This window comes from Lissotriton vulgaris, chromosome 4_1, assembly GCF_964263255.1.
Source record: "Lissotriton vulgaris chromosome 4_1, aLisVul1.2, whole genome shotgun sequence".
In the NCBI taxonomy this organism is placed as follows: Eukaryota; Metazoa; Chordata; class Amphibia; order Caudata; family Salamandridae; genus Lissotriton; species Lissotriton vulgaris.
The window spans coordinates 914824165-914846523 of NC_141691.1; the positions used below are offsets into that span (position 1 = coordinate 914824165).

At 50.8% G+C, this 22359-nt stretch overlaps 1 protein-coding gene across 1 annotated transcript in view; it reads left to right on the plus strand.

Moving 5' to 3' along the window:
* BLOC1S4 (biogenesis of lysosomal organelles complex 1 subunit 4) overlaps positions 1–22359 on the plus strand; it is a 132539-nt gene that overhangs the window by 88959 nt on the left and 21221 nt on the right. The window contains exon 4 of the mRNA XM_086965188.1: positions 21284–21418. Within this exon, the coding sequence (XP_086821314.1) occupies positions 21284–21418 (135 nt within the window). The remainder of the gene's footprint in view (positions 1–21283; positions 21419–22359) is intronic.

Genomic DNA, 22359 nt, shown 5'->3' on the forward strand with positions numbered 1-22359 from the left:
CTCTGCACTCTGCACTCACCACTCTGCACTCTGCACTCTGCACTCACCACTCTGCACTCACCACTCTGCACTCACCACTCTGCACTCACCACTCTGCACTCACCACTCTGCACTCTGCACTCTGCACTCACCACTCTGCACTCTGCACTCACCACTCTGCACTCACCACTCTGCACTCACCACTCTGCACTCACCACCACTCTGCCCTCACCACTCTGCCCTCACCACTCTGCACTCACCACTCTGCCCTCACCACTCTGCCCTCACCACTCTGCCCTCACCACTCTGCCCTCACCACTCTGCCCTCACCACCACTCTGCACTCACCACCACTCTGCACTCACCACCACTCTGCACTCACCACCACTCTGCACTCACCACCACTCTGCCCTCACCACCACTCTGCCCTCACCACCACTCTGCACTCACCACCACTCTGCACTCACCACCACTCTGCACTCACCACCACTCTGCACTCACCACCACTCTGCACTCACCACCACTCTGCACTCACCACCACTCTGCACTCACCACTCACCACTCACCACTCACCACTCACCACTCTGCACTCACCACCACTCTGCCCTCACCACTCTGCCCTCACCACTCTGCCCTCACCACTCTGCCCTCACCACTCTGCCCTCACCACTCTGCCCTCACCACTCTGCCCTCACAACTCTGCCCTCACCACTCTGCACTCACCACTCTGCCCTCACCACTCTGCACTCACCACCACTCTGCACTCACCATCACTCTGCATTCACCACCACTCTGCATTCACCACCACTCTGCACTCACCACCACTCTGCCCTCACCACTCTGCACTCACCACTCTGCCCTCACCACTCTGCACTCACCACTCTGCACTCACCACTCTGCACTCACCACTCTGCCCTCACCACTCTGCCCTCACCACTCTGCACTCACCACTCTGCACTCACCACTCTGCACTCACCACTCTGCACTCACCACTCTGCACTCACCACTCTGCACTTACCACTCTGCACTTACCACTCTGCACTCACCACTCTGCACTCACCACTCTGCACTCACCACTCTGCACTCACCACTCTGCACGCACCACTCTGCACTCACCACTCTGCACTCACCACTCTGCACCACTCACCACTCTGCACCACTCACCACTCTGCACCACTCACCACTCTGCACCACTCACCACTCTGCACCACTCACCACTCTGCACCACTCACCACTCTGCACCACTCACCACTCTGCACCACTCACCACTCTGCACCACTCACCACTCTGCACCACTCACCACTCTGCACCACTCACCACTCTGCACCACTCACCACTCTGCACCACTCACCACTCTGCACCCACCACTCACTGCACTCACCACTCACTGCACTCACCACCACTCTGCACTCACCACCACTCTGCACTCACCACCACTCTGCACTCACCACCACTCTGCACTCACCACCACTCTGCACTCACCACCACTCTGCACTCACCACCACTCTGCACTCACCACCACTCTGCACTCACCACCACTCTGCACTCACCACCTCTCTGCACTCACCACCTCTCTGCACTCACCACTCTGCCCTCACCACTCTGCCCTCACCACTCTGCCCTCACCACTCTGCCCTCACCACTCTGCCCTCACCACTCTGCACTCACCACTCTGCACTCACCACTCTGCACTCACCACTCTGCACTCACCACTCTGCACTCACCACTCTGCACTCACCACCACTCTGCACTCACCACCACTCTGCACTCACCACCACTCTGCACTCACCACTCTGCCCTCACCACTCTGCCCTCACCACTCTGCCCTCACCACTCTGCCCTCACCACTCTGCCCTCACCACTCTGCCCTCACCACTCTGCCCTCACCACTCTGCCCTCACCACCACTCTGCCCTCACCACCACTCTGCACTCACCACCACTCTGCACTCACCACCACTCTGCACTCACCACCACTCTGCACTCACCACCACTCTGCACTCACCACCACTCTGCCCTCACCACTCTGCCCTCACCACTCTGCACTCACCACTCTGCACTCACCACTCTGCACTCACCACTCTGCACTCACCACTCTGCACTCACCACTCTGCACTCACCACTCTGCACTCACCACTCTGCACTCACCACTCTGCACTCACCACTCTGCACTCACCACTCTGCACTCACCACTCACCACTCTGCACCACTCACCACTCACCACTCTGCACCACTCACCACTCACCACTCTGCACCACTCACCACTCACCACTCTGCACTCCCCCTCACCACTCTGCAGTCCCCCTCACCACTCTGCACTCACCCTCACCACTCTGCACTCACCCTCACCACTCTGCACTCACCCTCACCACTCTGCACTCACCACTCTGCACTCACCACTCTGCACCACTCACCACTCTGCACTCACCACTCTGCACCACTCACCACTCTGCACTCACCACTCTGCACCACTCACCACTCTGCACCACTCACCACTCTGCACTCACCACTCTGCACCACTCACCACTCTGCACTCACCACTCTGCACCACTCACCACTCTGCACTCACCACTCTGCACCACTCACCACTCTGCACTCACCACTCTGCACCACTCACCACTCTGCACCACTCACCACTCACCACTCTGCACTCACCACTCACCGCACTCACCACCACTCTGCACTCACCACCACTCTGCACTCACCACCACTCTGCACTCACCACTACTCTGCACTCACCACCACTCTGCACTCACCACCACTCACCACTCTGCACCACTCACCACTCACCACTCTGCACCACTCACCACTCACCACTCTGCACTCCCCCTCACCACTCTGCACTCCCCCTCACCACTCTGCACTCACCCTCACCACTCTGCACTCACCCTCACCACTCTGCACTCACCACTCTGCACCACTCACCACTCTGCACTCACCACTCTGCACCACTCACCACTCTGCACCACTCACCACTCTGCACTCACCACTCTGCACCACTCACCACTCTGCACCACTCACCACTCACCACTCTGCACTCACCACTCACCGCACTCACCACCACTCTGCACTCACCACCACTCTGCACTCACCACCACTCTGCCCTCACCACCACTCTGCACTCACCACCACTCTGCACTCACCACCACTCTGCACTCACCACCACTCTGCACTCACCACCACTCTGCACTCACCACCTCTCTGCACTCACCACCTCTCTGCACTCACCACTCTGCACTCACCACCACTCTGCACTCACCACCACTCTGCACTCACCACCACTCTGCACTCACCACCACTCTGCACTCACCACCTCTCTGCACTCACCACCTCTCTGCACTCACCACCTCTCTGCACTCACCACTCTGCCCTCACCACTCTGCCCTCACCACTCTGCCCTCACCACTCTGCCCTCACCACTCTGCCCTCACCACTCTGCCCTCACCACTCTGCCCTCACCACTCTGCCCTCACCACTCTGCCCTCACCACTCTGCCCTCACCACTCTGCACTCACCACTCTGCACTCACCACTCTGCACTCACCACCACTCTGCACTCACCACCACTCTGCACTCACCACCACTCTGCACTCACCACCACTCTGCACTCACCACCACTCTGCACTCACCACCACTCTGCCCTCACCACTCTGCACTCACCACTCTGCACTCACCACTCTGCACTCACCACTCTGCACTCACCACCACTCTGCACTCACCACCACTCTGCACTCACCACCACTCTGCACTCACCACCACTCTGCACTCACCACCACTCTGCACTCACCACCACTCTGCACTCACCACCACTCTGCACTCACCACCTCTCTGCACTCACCACCTCTCTGCACTCACCACCACTCTGCACTCACCACCACTCTGCACTCACCACCACTCTGCACTCACCACCACTCTGCCCTCACCACCACTCTGCCCTCACCACTCTGCACTCACCACTCTGCACTCACCACTCTGCACTCACCACTCTGCACTCACCACCACTCTGCACTCACCACCACTCTGCACTCACCACCACTCTGCACTCACCACCACTCTGCACTCACCACCACTCTGCACTCACCACCACTCTGCACTCACCACCTCTCTGCACTCACCACCTCTCTGCACTCACCACTCTGCCCTCACCACTCTGCCCTCACCACTCTGCACTCACCACTCTGCACTCACCACTCTGCACTCACCACTCTGCACTCACCACTCTGCACTCACCACCACTCTGCACTCACCACCACTCTGCACTCACCACCACTCTGCACTCACCACCACTCTGCACTCACCACCACTCTGCACTCACCACCACTCTGCACTCACCACCACTCTGCACTCACCACCACTCTGCACTCACCACCTCTCTGCACTCACCACCTCTCTGCACTCACCACTCACCACTCTGCACTCACCACTCTGCACTCACCACTCTGCACTCACCACTCTGCACTCACCACTCTGCACTCACCACTCTGCACTCACCACCACTCTGCCCTCACCACTCTGCCCTCACCACTCTGCCCTCACCACCACTCTGCCCTCACCACCACTCTGCCCTCACCACCACTCTGCCCTCACCACCACTCTGCCCTCACCACCACTCTGCCCTCACCACCACTCTGCCCTCACCACCACTCTGCACTCACCACCACTCTGCACTCACCACCACTCTGCACTCACCACCACTCTGCACTCACCACCACTCTGCACTCACCACCACTCTGCCCTCACCACTCTGCCCTCACCACTCTGCCCTCACCACTCTGCCCTCACCACTCTGCACTCACCCTCACCACTCTGCACTCACCACTCTGCACCACTCACCACTCTGCACTCACCACTCTGCACTCACCACTCTGCACTCACCACTCTGCACTCACCACTCTGCACTCACCACTCTGCACTCACCACTCTGCACTTACCACTCTGCACTCACCACTCTGCACTCACCACTCTGCACTCACCACTCTGCACCACTCACCACTCTGCACCACTCACCACTCTGCACCACTCACCACTCTGCACTCACCACTCTGCACTCACCACTCTGCACTCACCACTCTGCACTCACCACTAGGTAGAGATAATACTAGCACCCTAGCCCGCTCACTGCCTTTTGTATCTGAAACCTGCAGGGACTTTTGTACAGGCTGCATGCAAAGCTTGACATACATACATCTTGGAGCACCTTGGAAGTGTTGCAGCAGAAAGAGCAGTCGTTTTAATTTAAGTAGACTTAGGTCATTTAATATTTTGAAAATGGTTGTACGTCCTGAAGTAGAAGCAAAGATGCTTTTCATTTGCATCAGTTAATGTAGTAGATTCTGCCTGTGCAATGTACCAGCGTGTTTGTGATTGGGTTATTTGCTGTTGTGGGTCTCCAATCACGCTCCTACATAGTTTCTGAAAAAGCTTTCTTAGTATCGCGGCAGCAGCAAGCACTGAACGGAGGTCTCTCACTCACAGGACAGCACGGGCACCCCGCACCCCCTCTCAAGAGCAGGCACCGCGCGCCGGGGGAGACATGGAACATCAGCTGCTGTGCTGCGAGGTGGAAACCATCCGAAGGGCTTACCTGGATGCTGGAGGTTTGTGAAGAGCAGAAATGTGAAGAGGAGGTGTTCCCATTAGCCATGAATTACTTGGACAGATTTTTGTCGGTGGAACCGCTGAAGAAAAACAGATTGCAGCTGCTGGGGGCTACCTGCATGTTCGTGGCCTCAAAAATGAAAGAAACCATTCCTCTAACGGCGGAAAAACTTTGCATTTATACTGATAACTCCATCGGACCCGACGAATTAGTGCAAATGGAGCTGTTGACGCTGAACAAACTCAAGTGGCACTTGGCCTCTGTCACCCCTCACGATTTCATTGAACTCGCGGCCGCCCCGGAAGTCAGGCACGGTCGCCTGTGACGGGGGCGGGGCCACGTTCACACCGGAAGAGGAGGCAGGCGGAGTCGTAACGTCTCGCGGCCCGGGGCTCCTGTGAGCGGTGTAGAGCCCCGGGGCCGCGCCAGCAGGAGGTTGGGCGCCGCGTGCTGAGGTAAGGTAAGTTCCAAAAGGCTGGAGCGCGATTGGTGCACTTGTGTGTGTGTATGCTCGTGTGTGTGTGTATATGTATGTGTGCGACAGTGACGGCGGGGGAGGGGGAGGGGGGGCCTCGGTGCACTTGTGTGTGTGTGCGCGCGTGTGTGTATGAGTCAGGGGTGGTGTCTCTGTATGTATGTATGTGCCTGCGTGCATGGGCGCGTGCGTGTGTGTGTGTATGCGCATGCGTGTGTGGTGCTTGCGCTTCCCAGGAGACAGCGCCTGGCCGCAGCGCGCGTTCCAGTTACAAATCGCCTGGAAGGATGCGCGTGGCCAGGACTGTCTCCTGGGAATGATAGTCGCTGACAAAAGATCTCGGCGGAGACGCGCTTCCGCGCGTTGACGCCGAGACCTAAAAAGGCTAGGCCTACGTCAATGTGGCCCGCCCTTTTGATTCTTCAACATTTAGACTCTTAATTTTATGTTTTATCCATTGCTAAGTGTTTTACATTTTGTATTAGACATAGGAAGACTCTTTAATTATACCCTGGAGGTCTTCTCCCATATTTTTTTTAAACTTACTGCTGCATACTTTTTAATCATACCAAAATTGGTAGCTTATAATGTATATGTATGTTCCTTTTCTTTTTTTGATGAAAGTATTTAACTTGTTTTTTAAATATGTACTTTTATGGTTTTATGTATGCTGAAACCGAATAAAGTTTATTACTTACTTACTTACACTCTCTTTGTAAGCATGTCCAAGACATTAATGAAATGATTATGGAAATGCAGCTGGACTTTTTGTTTATTGCAGAATCTTGGCTTAAGAAATGGTGCAATCGCGATATTGTACTAGCCCTACCACCTAACTATACTGTTTGTAGACAAGATAGAACGGAGATAAGAGGAGGAGAATTGGCCATTATTTACTGTGATTCTCATCAGTGCACAAATTTTGACTTTCCCTCCTTGATAGGCTCGGAGTGCCTGGGTTTTTGTTTTAAACTCAATGGCTCTACCTCCTTTATAGGAGGTCTGATTTACCATCCCCATGGCCATAATCAAGAGTTCATAGTAACTTTAGGAGATATATTAGGACACCTTATCCCACAATACTCCTAACTTTACTCTCTAAAGCAACGTCAACTTTTATTTAGAATGTCGGAAAGAACCAGGAGTGGACAACTTCCTTGAAACACTAGAAACCCTTAGACTTCACCAGTTGGTCTCAGGTCACACACATCAGGCAGGCCATGCCCTAGGTGGGGTTTGCTCAAACTTCCTTTCCACAACAGTCAATACCCTAATCCCTCAAGTTTGGTCTGACCATCTATTAATCCGTTTTAACATGAACTCTTTTATAAAATAAATCCCTTCCCTGAATTCTAATTTAAGCTCATTACCTTGTTGTAAATGGGCAAAGATTATAGCAAATCCAGAGCTGCCTTCTATAGCACAAGCTTCTATACCAATTATGACAGAAAATACTGTAAGTGATTCCCAGCGCTTTTATGCATGGATCACCTCTATCAGTAATGAATTATGTCCCATAGTTCAAGCCACGACCAAACATACTCTCAAAACTCAGCTCCCTGGTGCCGTGGATGACATCCAACCATCTGAAATGTAATACGAAAAAGACTGATATAATGTTAATAGGCAAAGACAATCCCTTTGATCCACTCAAACGGTGGTCAGAAGATAGGCCTGCCCCTCCTAATACAGTTGAAGTAGTCAAGAATCTCAGAGTAAAATTTGACGCCTCCCTGTGGCAGGGATATGTTTTAATCTAATCAAATCACTCATACAGTTATTTGATCTCATCCCTTATGCTGCAAGGAAAACAGTAGCAGTATCCCTGATCTTATCCAGACTGGATTATTGTAATAGCCTGTATGCAGGGGTAAACAAACGGGTGCTAAAAAAGCTACTGTTGATACAACATGCCGCGGCCCGGTTGGTGTTAAAATTACCTCGCCGCTACTTGGACTCGCAGAGGCCGCCGCACCCCCCCGCAGGGGGGGGGGGGAGGCTTAGAGGCCGGCGCCATAACCCACGCGGTGCCCACCGGTGGTGAAACTGGTTCTGGGCGCCTTAAAGCGCCCAGGAACCAGCGGAAGCGGAGTGCGCACCATCCACTCCGACCGGAAGTGACCCGTGACCTGGTCGCCCCTAAAGGGCGGCCAATGGTCACCCTGGCTTGTTTTTAAACCTCTAATCAGGGGGGTCCACCTGAGTCTCCTATGGAGGGGTCAAGGGGATTTAAGTCGCCGCCTCTCCCAGCAAGGACATAACTTCTTCGAGGAGCTGGGAGAGCGGCGCAACAACAACAACAATTGCAGCAGGAATACTGCTTCAAGGCGAAGCCCTGTCGGTCAGACACCGGAGCACAGAGGGAAGAAGAAAGCGGTGCACCGAAGCTCTCCCGGCCCCCTCGGGTTCATCAGAGGCAGCCTCCGAGCGCGCAGCTGGCCGCTCTGAGGCAGAAGTAACTGCTGGTCGGTGGGGAAAGCGAATCTTTTGCGTCAAGAGACGCGGGCCCGATACCCAACGAGAAGAAGTAGCCCGCTCAGCGCTAGCGCTTCCATCTCCCTCGCGTATAGCGTGCACTGCGGCCGCTACGAGGAGGGGAAGACGAGACCGGAGGCGGTCACCGTAGCTGAACGAGAGCGGGACGGCGAACACGCACAGATCCCGTCCTCAACCCACAACCCCGTGAAGACAGCGACCCAGAAGAATCTTGAGTCCGGAACCCAAAGGAGGGCAGCGTGGCAGCGACGATGGAAGAAAACTCGCACGGGCGCATCCAGTTTCCGAGGTGGGCAGAGCGCCGGAGGAGACGACGACGAAGAGCAGAGTGACTCCTCCCTGCTCCCCAGACACCGATGAAAAGAAAAGCTCGGCTTCGGCGACAACCAAGCGGATCAGGACAGCTGTAGTAATGAGGTAAAGTAGCAAGGGGAGGGTAAACGCGTGCTACAGTGGGGCGGGAATAAGTCGCTGACAGAATAAAGTAGTCAATTAAAACAAGCATTTACAATGCAACAGTCTCGCCTTTGCAAAAGTTAGAGCTATTGGCATTGGAAATGACACATTTTTATTTATGTGTTGGTTTTGAAAACAGATATATAAATGGCATTGTCATTTACAATACCAATAGCTTGATCTCTCGCAAATGCGAGACCTATTGCATTTGCACCCACACACACACACAGAGCCACACACACACACACAGAGCCACACACACACACAGCCACACACACACACAGCCACACACACACACACACAGCCACACACACACACAGCCACACACACACACAGCCACACACACACACACACACAGAGCCACACACACACACAGAGCCACACACACACACACACACACACACACACACACAGAGACACACACACACACACACACACACAGAGCCACACACACACACACACACAGAGCCCCACACACACACACACACACAGAGCCCCACACACACACACACAGAGCCACACATACACAGAGCCACACATACACAGAGAGCCACACACACACTGGTGGTGGATGTGGTGGATGTGGATTTGGATGTGGTGAGGGGGGGATGTGGATGTGGTGGGGGGGATGTGGATGTGGATGTGGTGGTGGTGGTGGTGGTGGTGGTGGATGTGGATGTGGTGGTGGTGGTGGTGGATGTGGATGTGGATGTGGTGGTGGTGGTGGTGGTGGTGGTGGTGGTGGTGGTGGTGGATGTGGTGGTGGACTAAACTAAACCAAACGACTGATAGGAGGCTAAACTCTGAGAGAAAACTGTGCCGAGGGTGAGGATATGGTTATTTAATAGAAAGAAAGGATGGGGAAATAAAGAAAAGCTTTAACTCAGTCAATTTTTCATGCACCGTTTTAGGAATTTAGTGCAGGAGGCTTTTAGTAATTTCATGCAGTTTGAAGATATGAAACTGTAGCAAAACATTTACATTTCGGCTCACATTCTGTAGCGTTTGTATCTCTTACCACCCGCAAATGTGGTACCCAAGCACCAATCCCAAAACTGATCGCATGATACACCAAGTAATTAACACCATACAGACAAATGCCTGCCCTGCAACAAGAACTTAAATATAAACTTGCACAAAGCACTAAATTAGGCATGCAAGTTAAAGAATCAACTAGATGTCAAAGAAGAAGCACGCAAATGAGGCAGATGACATGCATTTAAATGTAGCTACCTTAAAAATATATATTAAATGTCTCAAATGAAGGGCACAAATTCCCCTTCGCTAAATACTGAAGTCACAAAAAAACAGAGAACAGGAAATAGAGGTAAAGAAAATTCTCTCCCATCATCAATAGTCATGTAAAAACACTACTTTATACAATTTATATGGTTCATTATATTAAAAATTGTGTCTAGACTTAAGCTTGCAACAAATAAACAAAATATCCCCACTCTGGGGAAAATGGTCACAAAAATATGGTATACTGGGTACATGAGCACAGTCTTTAAGTTTAAGGCAAGTGTCCAACACTTGTAAATACATTTGGTGGGACTTTCCTTCCATGTTCGCTTACCAATGCCTTTCTAATTTAATTACACACCACTATGAAGATACTTCACTGGCCTCATGTTATTAGATGGAGGGCCTTTAAGTAGGCACAAACAATACGCAGCAATGTCTTTCAAAGGACGAAGAGAGTGGCCTCAGTTGAATCTCAAAGAAGGATGCCTCAAACAGGAAGTGGATAAGCATAAAGGGAGAAGGTATTCAACCAGTGTGAGGTAAATGAAAATACTGACTCAACTAGACGGAAAGCATTCTCAGATCACATGAGCGTTTAAAGAAACAACAACAAAAAACACCACCAAAAGTAACCGACTCGACCTGAAAGCACGTTTTAATTGTACTATACGAAATGCAGGTGGGCTTGTGGAAGCATACTCTCAAAACAAGCTGCAATTTCACACAAGCATTAGAAATGCAATAGGTCTCGCAGCATTAGAGTTAGTGCGTTTAGAATTGTTTATGGGTTTTTTGTTAATCTTTAGCATTTTTATTTTTTGTAGCCAATGCTAAAGAATTACAAATCAAAAAAGCAATAAACAATTGTAAAAGCTTTAACTAAAAATCCTCTGAGACCTATTGCACTGTGTGAGGGTGAGGTGTTGAGGGTGAGTGAGGGTGAGGGTGAGTGAGGAGTTGAGGGTGAGTGAGGTGTTGAGGGTGAGTGAGGTGTTGAGGGTGAGTGAGGTGTTGAGGGTGAGTGAGGTGTTGAGGGTGAGTGAGAGTGAGAGTGAGTGAGTGAGGATGAGGGTGAGGGAGGGTTATTGTGAGTTAGGGTGAGGGGTTGAGGGTGGGTGAGGGTGAGGGTGAGGTGTTGAGGGTGAGTGAGGATGAGTGAGGGTGAGTGAGGGTGAGTGAGGGTGACTGAGTGTGAGTGAGTGTGAGTGAGGGTGAGTGAGGGTGACTGAGGGTGAGTGAGTGAGTGAGAGTGAGTGAGGGTGAGGTGTTGAGGGTGAGGGGTTGAGGGTGAGGGGTTGAGGGTGAGGGGTTGAGGGTGAGGTGTTGAGGGTGAGGTGTTGAGGGTGAGGTGTTGAGGGTGAGGTGTTGAGGGTGAGGTGTTGAGGGTGAGGTGTTGAGGGTGAGGTGTTGAGGGTGAGGTGTTGAGGGTGATTGAGTGTGAGTGAGTGAGGGTGAGGTGTTGAGGGTGAGTGAGGGTGAGGTGTTGAGGGTGAGTGAGTGAGGGTGAGGTGTTGAGGGTGAGTGAGTGAGGGTGAGGTGTTGAGGGTGAGTGAGTGAGGTTGAGGTGTTGAGGGTGAGGAGTTGAGGGTGAGGGTGTGAGGTGTTGAGGGTGAGGGTTTGAGGGTGAGGGCGAGTGAGGGTGAGGGGGTGAGGTGTTGAGGGGGTGAGGGTGAGGTGTTGAGGGTGAGTGAGTGAGCGTGAGGCTGAGGTGTAGAGTGTGAGTGAGAGTAAGAGTGAGGGTGATTGAGTGTTTCAGTGTTAGTGAGGGTGAGGTATTGAGGGTGAGTGAGGGGAAGGGTGATTGAGGGATTGAGAGTTAGTGAGGGTGAGGTGTTGAGTGTTAGTGATGGTGAGGTGTTGAGGGTGAGTGAGGGTGAGGGTGAGTGAGGGGGAGGGGGAGGCGTTGAGGATGAGTGAGGTGTTTAGGGTGAAGTGTTGAGGGTGTGGGTGAGGAATTGAGGGTGAGGGAGGGTGAGTGTGGGTGAGGGGTTGAGGGTGAGGTGTTGAGGGTGAGGTGTTGAGGGTGAGGTGTTGAGGGTGAGGTGTTGAGGGTGATTGAGTGTGAGTGAGTGAGGGTGAGGTGTTGAGGGTGAGTGAGTGAGGGTGAGGTGTTGAGAGTGAGTGAGGTTGAGGTGTTGAGGGTGAGGAGTTGAGCCTTGCTCGATGCGCATGCGCATCGACAGGCGAGACCTAAAAAAGGGAAAAAAGGCTCAGCGAGGCTCCCCCTCTGTCTGAAACAAAGAAAAGTGACATTCGCTAAAGTGTTCGGATACAGGGTTACTATGAGGCGGCATAAAACTGCAGCATAGCACACAGCGCCAAGAAGTGTCAGTAACAGACGGAGAAACAGTGACGTAACCGTAAGCATCAGTAGGTTCACAAGTAGAAAGATAAAATCACAGTTACAATTGGTCTTATCCGTGCATTCCAATACACACGCATACTTACACAATATTTTGTTTTGTCCAAAAAACATAAACGTGATCTTCCAGAGGTGCTACTTTCATCACACGCACTTGTATAACACAAAAAATAGCGCTACGAGGTAACTGCAAAATGACAATCCTAGCTATAGAAAGCACCAAAAAAGGGAACTATAATTAAAAGTGTAGCTTTCAAGGCCTCGTAGATCCAGGGCTCGTCCGTTCTGGACTGGACAGTAAACTGTCCAGAATATGAACTGTGTCAATAATAGAGGGGTCACATCTGAAAAAAACAAATGTACCTTTGGGTGGGTTCCAGGGTACTCCCACCATGTTCACACTTTTCTACCTTTTGTGTCCAGGGTATACATGTATGTTATTAGTGATTTATAGGGCACAGTGGATACCTATGAGGGTGTCCTGGCGCTAGCAACAGACATGTCTTACTGCGCGGAAACCCTCCACAGCAAGTTAAAGAGCATAAAGACAAGTCTTGAAAGATTTCCTAAATGGCCGAAGTTCCACGACGCATGCACACATTCCGTGTTGGCGGTCCTATGACTGGCGCCTCTGTAACTAAAACCTTGAAAACAGCATGCATTGTCTCTCGCACAAGAAAGGCCAGAGCTAAAAATACACGAAAACAATTCATGTGCAACACCCAAGCCAGGAATCCGGCACATGTTCTGCCGGCACTTGGAGAAAGCGTAGCACAAACGGGGGCATAGAGGCCAGATTCTTTGCGCAAAACGTGGTCTTTAATGGTTTAGTTGTGTCATCCCACCACTGCCCCTCAAAAACATCAAAGTTGGTCTGCAGCCAGAGCGAGGAAGCCCCTCAGCTGAGCCCTTGAGCCCCGAGCGGCTCCCAGCATGGGCACAGAGCCAGCTTACTACTTTTTCAATTTTTTTTTCTGTTTTTGTTGCACGCTTCTCCTTGGCAGGGGAGCGAGGAGGGGGGATGGGCTGAGCTGTAAATCCACACTCGCTGCGAGTCACAGGGTCTTAGACATCAAAGGGTAGGGTGGTCAGAGGCAGGAAATGGATATTAAGGGGACAGAAAGAGTAGAGTGACTTTCTAAAACAAGAGGAAATCAGGGGACGATCGGGGGTGCAAGGGAAATCGGAACCCCGGCAGGAGAAGATCAGGAGCTAGGAAAAGATCGGGAGGCGGAGAGTTGAGGCAGGCAGGCAGGCATGGGAGGAGAGGAGGAGGGGGGAGGAGAGTAGGGGAGGCACGGCCTAGCGGCCGTGCAATCAAGTAGTGAGGGGGCGGAGTTGTGGGAAGGCTGAGAGAGAGAGTAGGCGGCTGGGGGCATGTGCACGCGCATTTAAGCTCAATGCGCATGCGCATTGAGCTTAAATTTATCGTGCACTGCAAGGAATCGCCACGATTCCTTGCAGTGTGGATAAAGAGCGGATAAGTGCCAATACTCTCGCCTTGCTCGATGCGCATGCGCATCGACAGGCGAGACCTAAAATGCCCCGCTTGACGTCGCACAATATACAGGCCGAATGCGACATGTGCGTAGTGTCCCAGAAGTTAGCCCCGGTGTTCATTGCCAAGCGCGCCTCTGCAAAAACACCAGCGCCCAGCCCGCACATTTCAAAGCTTTATTGTGAACACGGATCTTAGTGACGGCCGCGGGCGGGTGTAAATGGCCCGCGTTGGGAAAGAGTTAACGAGGCCAGCAGACAGCAGCAGTGGCAGGGTTTTAACTCTCCAAGGCCAGACACGAGGGACCAGCGATGCGGGTGCCGTCCGAAAAGGAAACTGAGCCCAGCTGCCCGTGGCGGAAACGTGCAAAAGAAGGACGGCGACAAAGGCGAGGTCGAGGTGAGCACGGGCACGGAGCAGGCACAGAAGGTAGAAGGGGAACGGAGAGCGCGAGTGCGACTGTGCTCCATGTGAAGTTTTGGCCTCCGAGCTCGGGGTTAACTGTAGGCATAGATACGGGGACTGGCAGAACGGGGGCCTTAACAGGGACAGCGCGCGATCGAGTGAGAACTGAGAGTTCCAGGCGGGTCTCACATTGCCCCTACGGCTGGTGATAGCTGGATAATTCCCCGAAACAATTCCTAAAGGAAGAGATGGAGGGTACACAGAGGCCAGGGCTTATATTTTCCTCTGCAATGTTGTCAAAATTGTTTAGGAGCATGATTTAAGCTGTTAATATCTTTTAATGCACTATGCTATAACACGTGCGCCAGGCCTCAGGGGGCCCCAAGCTATTTACAAGCAGTAAAAGAAAGTACGAGTTGGTGGCACATGGCGAGTACGATGATGAGGTTGAAGGACCCCGGGCTTGTTAATGTTAGCGACAGGCAAATGCTAATGGAGGACCAATGTCTGGTTGTGGTTAAGGGCAACATGGAGGAGCGCTCCTGTGTGTAAAAAAAAAAAAAAAAAAAGTAGAAGATAACCAGTTCGGTTGGGCGTGAAAAAGGCGGAACTAATAGTGGTACCAGGTGGCTGTAGGTATCGGAGAGCCTGTCTGGGTTGTTAAGTTTACTGCCAAATGCACCCGAGGACCTGGTCACCCCGCGCTTTGAGGAAATTCAAAAACACAGTACACAGCCAGGCCCGTTTGTTTTGCAAGCGGGGCTTAAATTCGCACACTGTGGCTTTTGCGGTATTTGCCTGACCGGCGCGTGCAGTATTCTGTCCTACAGTTTGACCGGCTATATTTCACTTTCCAAGCAATAGCAAATACCATCATAGCTAGCCAGGGAGATACCTCGGTTCCCGAGTTCCTTCGCTACCCTCATGGGTAAGTTACACATTAGGTACAACGGCCACGCACTCGAGGAGGAAATCACCATCATTAATTAGAAGAAACTTTTTATGACATTTGGTAAGCCCAAAAAAGAGTGACCCTTCAAAGGCATCCCCGAAAAGAAAGCCCTGCATCCAGATGTACAGCAAAAAAAATGCACTGCAGGCGATCGAAAAACTGTGGCGGCTCTGTGGACTAAAGCATCCATTGCCGGGGCCTGGGTTCGACCTCATGGTCACAGGTTCGAATCCCGGCAGGTCCTCTCAGCCTTGCATTCAACTGGGGGTCGAAAAAATGAGTACGATTTGGTTAACAAGAAACATCTGTTATTCAGCACTAAGGTGAACGCGCGTTTAAAAATACATATGTTCGGTTATGTTAGGCGAATGAATCTGAACAACCGGAACCCCGGCCTAAGACCGCCGGCCAAACGTGAGACTATGTGGTCCATCGGTTAGAATGCCGACTTTGGTGCTGGAAACCAGGGTTCGAGCCTCGGGGCAGTGTCTACATCCTGTGATTCTGGGCAAAGCTCCCCGTGCCTAAAATGTGTCCTTGTGTTATGTACCAGGTGCTCTTGTAAAGTGCTTCAATACCTTCGCGTCGAGTACGCGCTATATACATATGGATTTTAAAAAGCTCTTAATGAGAGCTGTAAATACGTTTCTTCACCGACGGCGGTTTAGTAATTCAGCGAAAATAAAATGAGAATCTTGTTTATCGTTTTACGCTTTGCTAACTGACTTTTTAAATGTGGCGTGACTCTATTCTACCATTAGGTATGAACCGCCCCAGAAGACAAGCCACCAAAGATGCATATCAGCTAACAAATGTAATACCAAATATGATACATTTACAATGAAAACAGTTATTTTCCGAATTTTGTCCTAAGCGAAAGGCTTACAAATACATTACTGATTTGCGTGGTATTTATTGAAATAAATAATTTTTTCTAAACATGAAACATTCAAGGATACCGGTATGCCTTGAATATATTGTCACAAGTTGACTACAATGTGCCAACTTTCGGTTTTATCTTTTTAAACATCCTGTATAGCTATTAAATGTGAAGCAAGGTCATTCTATGCTAGCCATATTGACGTTTAGAGCGTAGATCATGTTCCCAATGAGGTTGTGCAAATCTCGTGCAATTTTACTGTCATACAATTACGGGAAATTGCAGAGCAATTGTTTGCGTGACGATGCATTTTACAAAAGCACAACAGCTGCTCATATTCTTAGCACGAATGGGGCCTTTTGCCGTAAAATTATAGTTTGAATGGCACACAATTACGCAAAGGAGCATAGTGGTGTTATTCAGGAATTTCATATAACAGGCAAACGCAAAATCTCACACTTACAGTAGCACACTTTAAATTTTACCAAGGCCTAGTTGTCTTGGTTCTCAATTGTCTTGGTTCTCAGGCTGAACGGTTATGGAAAACGATACACTGGGAAGTAAACAAAGGGCCTTAGATCAGACAATTTCTTCAAGTGGGTAAGCTGGGATTTGAGTCCAGGACTGCACGCTGATTGTTGAGCATTTTGAGACTATAAGAGTATAGCATTCTCTCTTCCATTTAACACCAGGGCTTTGTGTTGCGCCCAACAAGACAGACCCGGCACAACAATGCCTGCAGGCTAGGGACATCAAACCAATGGCAAGGGCCGTGGAGATCACATTAAGGCTCGAAAAGGGGTGACGATACGTCTGCATTGCATTCCAGAGGCTGGGCTCTGTGCGGTATGCTGGCTATTCAATTACATAGGATAGAAGGAACCTGAGCAGGTTTCAATTCAAGGCCGGCCGGGTTTCACCCGGCGCCTTTTGCCACTCAATCTTTCAGGATCGGCGCGGCTACCACGGCATCGCAGCATGGCGTGCCGGAGGACAGGATCCAGGCCGTGGGCAGATGGCGATCCTGGGCTTACAAGGCATACATACGCCCACATCCCAAAAAAAAAAAAAAGGGAAAGAAATGGAAAAAAGGGGGAGGAGGGGGGGGCAGTCACTTTGGGATGCCATACTGGAGGGCCACCCCTCCCTTCTACACGCCTCCACATTACAGACAACAAACCAGGTGCGCAGCATGCCACCATAACTTAATTATTTCCCTCAGCAGGCGACACAAACCCGGTGCGCAGCAGGCCACCTTAACGAAATTATTTCGCTCAGCAGGGGGACGCCTGCGGCTGGTTTGGGAGGTGGGTCATTCATTTGTGTCCAGAATGAAGTCTTGGTGGCGGCGGTCAGGGCACAAAGCGGCGAGCAGACCCAAAGCGACGTACATCCATTGGATAGGGCAACCAGGGATGAGACTGGAGCAGCTACGGCCAACGATGGACAGCCTCCTGGCGGACTCGGCGCGGCATCCTGACGCCCTGATCATTCACCTCGGCGGCAACGACCTAACGCGGCTAGGGCGCAAAGCAGGGGGCAGGCCATCCAAAGGAATCTCACCAAGGCGACGTCAGGGTTGGGCCTCACGAAGGTGGTCTGATCAGAAATGATCTGCAGGAAGCACTGGAGAGGTGCTGACTCCAACAAGGCGGTGGATAATGCAAAAAAAAAAAAAACTGAACATTGCAATGCACGAGTTTTGCTCCACCAACGGCCTGGAATCAATCAGGCACGGCCCCATCCACCCGGGACGCCCGGAGATTTACGGCCAGGAAGGGGTGTACCTCTCTAACAGAGGGATGAAGGATTTCTGGGATAACCTGTGGGGTGCATTGGTGCTCGCAGGTTGTAAAAAAAAAAAAAAAAACGAGAAGCCACAAACCAGGGGCAGGGGGGGAGCCGCAGAAAGACGTGAGCCTCCCTGCGGCGTGGCGGAAATCCTACAATGGTTGGCTAAGGAAACACACCGGGGGGTGGTGTGTAGGAGGAGGGCCACTCACTTTTGAATGTCGCACGGCAGGGTGACGTGGCCCCACTAAGGAGGGGAGTAACAGGAGGAGACGGCACTCGCGGCCCAGACCCGGCCGGACGGCAGGGCGCAAATGGTAGCGAGCTGGGGACCTAACTCCAGAGAGAAAAGCTCCCCTCCATGACACCCAGAAGGCGTGGGGGACCAACCACTGGAACACCAATGGACTGACAAGGAACTGGTTTTGTACAGTGCCAGTTACGAACTGAGTACACAAAAGACTGACACCTGTTATCACAAGATGGTGTCATGGATTGTATATGACATGTATGATTGATGGGTACAGTTCGCAAATGGAAAATTGCATAACCAGTATGTGTTTTTAATATTAATAAAACTGCGGCCAACAACGACCATCACTAATAACCGGTATTGTTGGCTAACATTATTTTAAGAATCGCATGCGGGCATTCAGAGGGGGGAGAGGCCGGGGAGTTGCTGTTGGGTACCCACAGAATGGGCACGTGCAGGGGTTATCGCAGAGGCCGCCGCACCCCCCCCCGCAGGGGGGGGGAGGCTTAGAGGCTGGCGCCATAACCCACGCGGTGTCCACTGGTGGTGAAACTGGTTCTGGGCGCCTTAAAGCACCCAGGAACCAGCGGAGGCGGAGTGCGCACCAGCCACTCCGACTGGAAGTGACCCGTGACCTGGTCACCCCTAAAGGGCGGCCAATGGTCACCCTGGCTTGTTTTTGAACCCCCCAATCTGGGGGGTCCACCTGAGTCCCCTATGGAGGGGTCAAGGGGATTTAAGTCGCCGCCTCTCCCAGCAAGAACATAACTTCTTCGAGGAGCTGGGAGAGGGGCGCAACAACAACAACAATTGCAGCCCCACCCCCCACACCTAAGGGACCGCAAAGTCGCAGTGCTGGACAATGGCAGGGGCGTTTTGCAGAAATCCTACAATGGTTGGCTAAGGAAACACACCGGCGGGCGGTGTGTAGGAGGAGGGCCACTCACTTTTGAATGCCGCACGGCAGGGTGACGTGGCCCCACTAGGGAGGGGAGTAACAGGAGGAGACGGCACTCGCGGCCCAGACCCGGCCGGACGGCAGGGCGCAAATGGTAGCGAGCTGGGGACCTAACTCCAGAGAGAAAAGCTCCCCTCCATGACACGCAGAAGGCATGGGCGACCAACCACTGGAACACCAATGGACTGACAAGGAACTGGTTTTGTACAGTGCCATTTACGAACTGAGTACACAAAAGACTGACACCTGTTATCACAAGATGGTGTCATGGATTGTATATGACATGTATGATTGATGGGTACAGTTCGCAAATGGAAAATTGCATAACCACTATGTGTTTTTAATATTAATAAAACTGCGGCCAACAACGACCATCACTAATAACCGGTATTGTTGGCTGACATTATTTTAAGAATGGCATGCGGGCATTCAGAGGGGGGAGAGGCCGGGGAGTTGCTGTTGGGTACCCACGGAATGGGCACGTGCAGGGGTTATCGCCAGCCCTTAAAACCCTCCATTGGCTGCAGAGCCATAAAATAATCATTTTTAAGCTTCTTTTAATTACTTAGAGAGCTTTTAGGAAATCAGAACCAGTATGTTTAACGGTTAGGTTCACACCTTATGTCACTGCCGTGACACTTACATCCTCCTCAGCTAATCTGCTACAGCCCGCCCCCCCCACATACGGCCCCCATTTCAATACAAAACTAAAGGAGGAAAAGCCTTAGCAGCTCTAGGAATGAGAGCAAGGAATCTGCTGCCCACAGAGCTAAGTTTGTTAGAATTTGAAACTCTCGTCCAGAAGGTCCTTAAGACCTGGATCTTTACAGCTTCTGACACACTTTGCTTCTGTCTGGTGTAACTATAATACAAGCTATGCCGGCCTGATCTTTCTGCTTATTCCGCTCAACGCCAAGATGCTCCTTTTGGAGTTATGCTTGCGCTTTATAAAAATATAAATCAAATAAAACATGGATAATGTTTTGATGGCTCAAGCTAAATTGGTGTGTCTGGTGCTTAGTTCTGAAAGAATTTATCTAAAGCATGCCAAAGAAAACATTCTTTCTCTTTTGCATGTTTTTCTTACCTTTATCTTGAAATCCAACATATGGTTCAATATGTTTATACTGTTGAATGCTATGCTCTCAAACTCTACAGGTTTTTACAGACATCACGTTTGCAGTATTGCTAGTTGTGGCATAGTATTCCTTTTATCTAAGTTGCTGACGTAGCAGCGGTGATGTGCATGGTAAGCCTCTGCTTTGCTACGCTCATTTTTCAGCCTGAACCTGTTCCTGAAAAGTTTAATTTACATGAAAACCTACGAACCAAACTGTTCTAGTGAAGGTCATTTGTTCTTGTCCTTACAATCATTATTAGCCCCTGTCATGGCTATTTTTCGATTTACAATATTCAGTCTAAATTTTCATTAAGAAAGTTTAGAGGAGACCTAGATTATGGACTTCCTGTGGTAGTTCACACATGTGCGCTAAGGTCCGGCTTCCTTTGCCGGTAAACATCCTTTAGTATGAAGCCGGAATCGTGCTGTGCCGTTACAACGGCGGCAATAGAACAAACGCATTCGTTTAGAAGGCAAGTCTTTACAACGACTTGCTTTAAGAGGGTGCATTGTTGGAGTGATTTTTATTTTTTAAGTCCAACACCTACCCTATTGTTGCGCCACCTGGCGTTGGAATAGTAGATTATATTTCCCAAAGTCCAGAACCCATGCGACCCCACCATCCCAGGCAAGGCGTATTAACGACTTGCGTGCTAAAGAAAAGCGTTTGTTCTAATGCCGGCGTTGTAAATACATGCATGCTAAACGCATGAGGGATACTGTCATAATGTCTATGCCCACTTGGTAAGTTTAGCGCTCTAGAATTTATTCTCAGTATTTATTCTTTGAATTTCATTTCACTATTTTGTCTTTATCAGACCTTTGTGAAATCCCTTGGGGATACTGTTGCTGTAATGGAGGAACATGTCACCAAGGCAGAAACAAACCTTGGAGCTTTTCCAAATCCCATCAAAAAATTCCTGCGCACCATCAGTGCACCATCCTTCCTCACTGTAAGTATAATGACCAACTGAAAATGATATTTGTAAATGACACCAGTGGCAGTTTCAACTGTCTGAAACAGACGCATACAGCTTACCTTTGCCATCAGTCTGCACTTTACAGCTTGCGTTGTTTTCTGTCTTTGAACTTTCTTCAGTGGCCCCCCAAATTTGAATGTGTCCCTCTGTAATATATTTCGCAGGAGTTACAAGTATGGAGTCGGTTGAGGCTCCTCTGACATTAGGTGAGCGTACCCTTATTTGGACAGGAACGCAGACTGGGTGATCTGTTCTCCCAGACAGTTAATGTCGTCAATAAAAAAAGGGTTTTTGAGCCAAATTCGATTCTGTACACGAGCAAGCATAAACATTCCTCTTCTTTCTCTCATCACAGGTCCAGACGAGTGTCTGAGCAGCGCAAAAGTGATGTTCATTATTTCACAGATTAGAATAGCTGTTTTCCTTTACTTCATTAAAAAAGATTCCTGAGCACTGGATTTGTAACTGTCTTGCACTGAGGAGAAATCTAACCTCACGCTTGAAGTACTACCCCCTTGTGGCAGCCATCTGAGCTTATACTGCCATTTCATGAGCCCCTCCTCAACATTATCATAGTGGCATGGGAAATACCAAATTCTGCTCTGGTTGTACCGACAGGTGGCGAGGAAACAGTCTGGCCTGCAGTTCTTCAGGGCGCACTAGAATCATTTGAGTTTGATGGTGCAAACCTCAGCTAAATCTTGTCCCAGTCTTCCTAATAAAATCGAAGAATGTTGACACTATTGGAGAAATCGTTTGTACTTGGGAGTTTGACCCTAGTAGCCTTTAATGTATTTTATCTTCTATCCAGTGTACTTTCATGCCTATTGGGAAATGGTTGAGACAGATGCAAACCATTTGATGTGCTATTTTCACAGCTGCTTTGCCCAACCAGTTTGCAATAGGATGGGTGC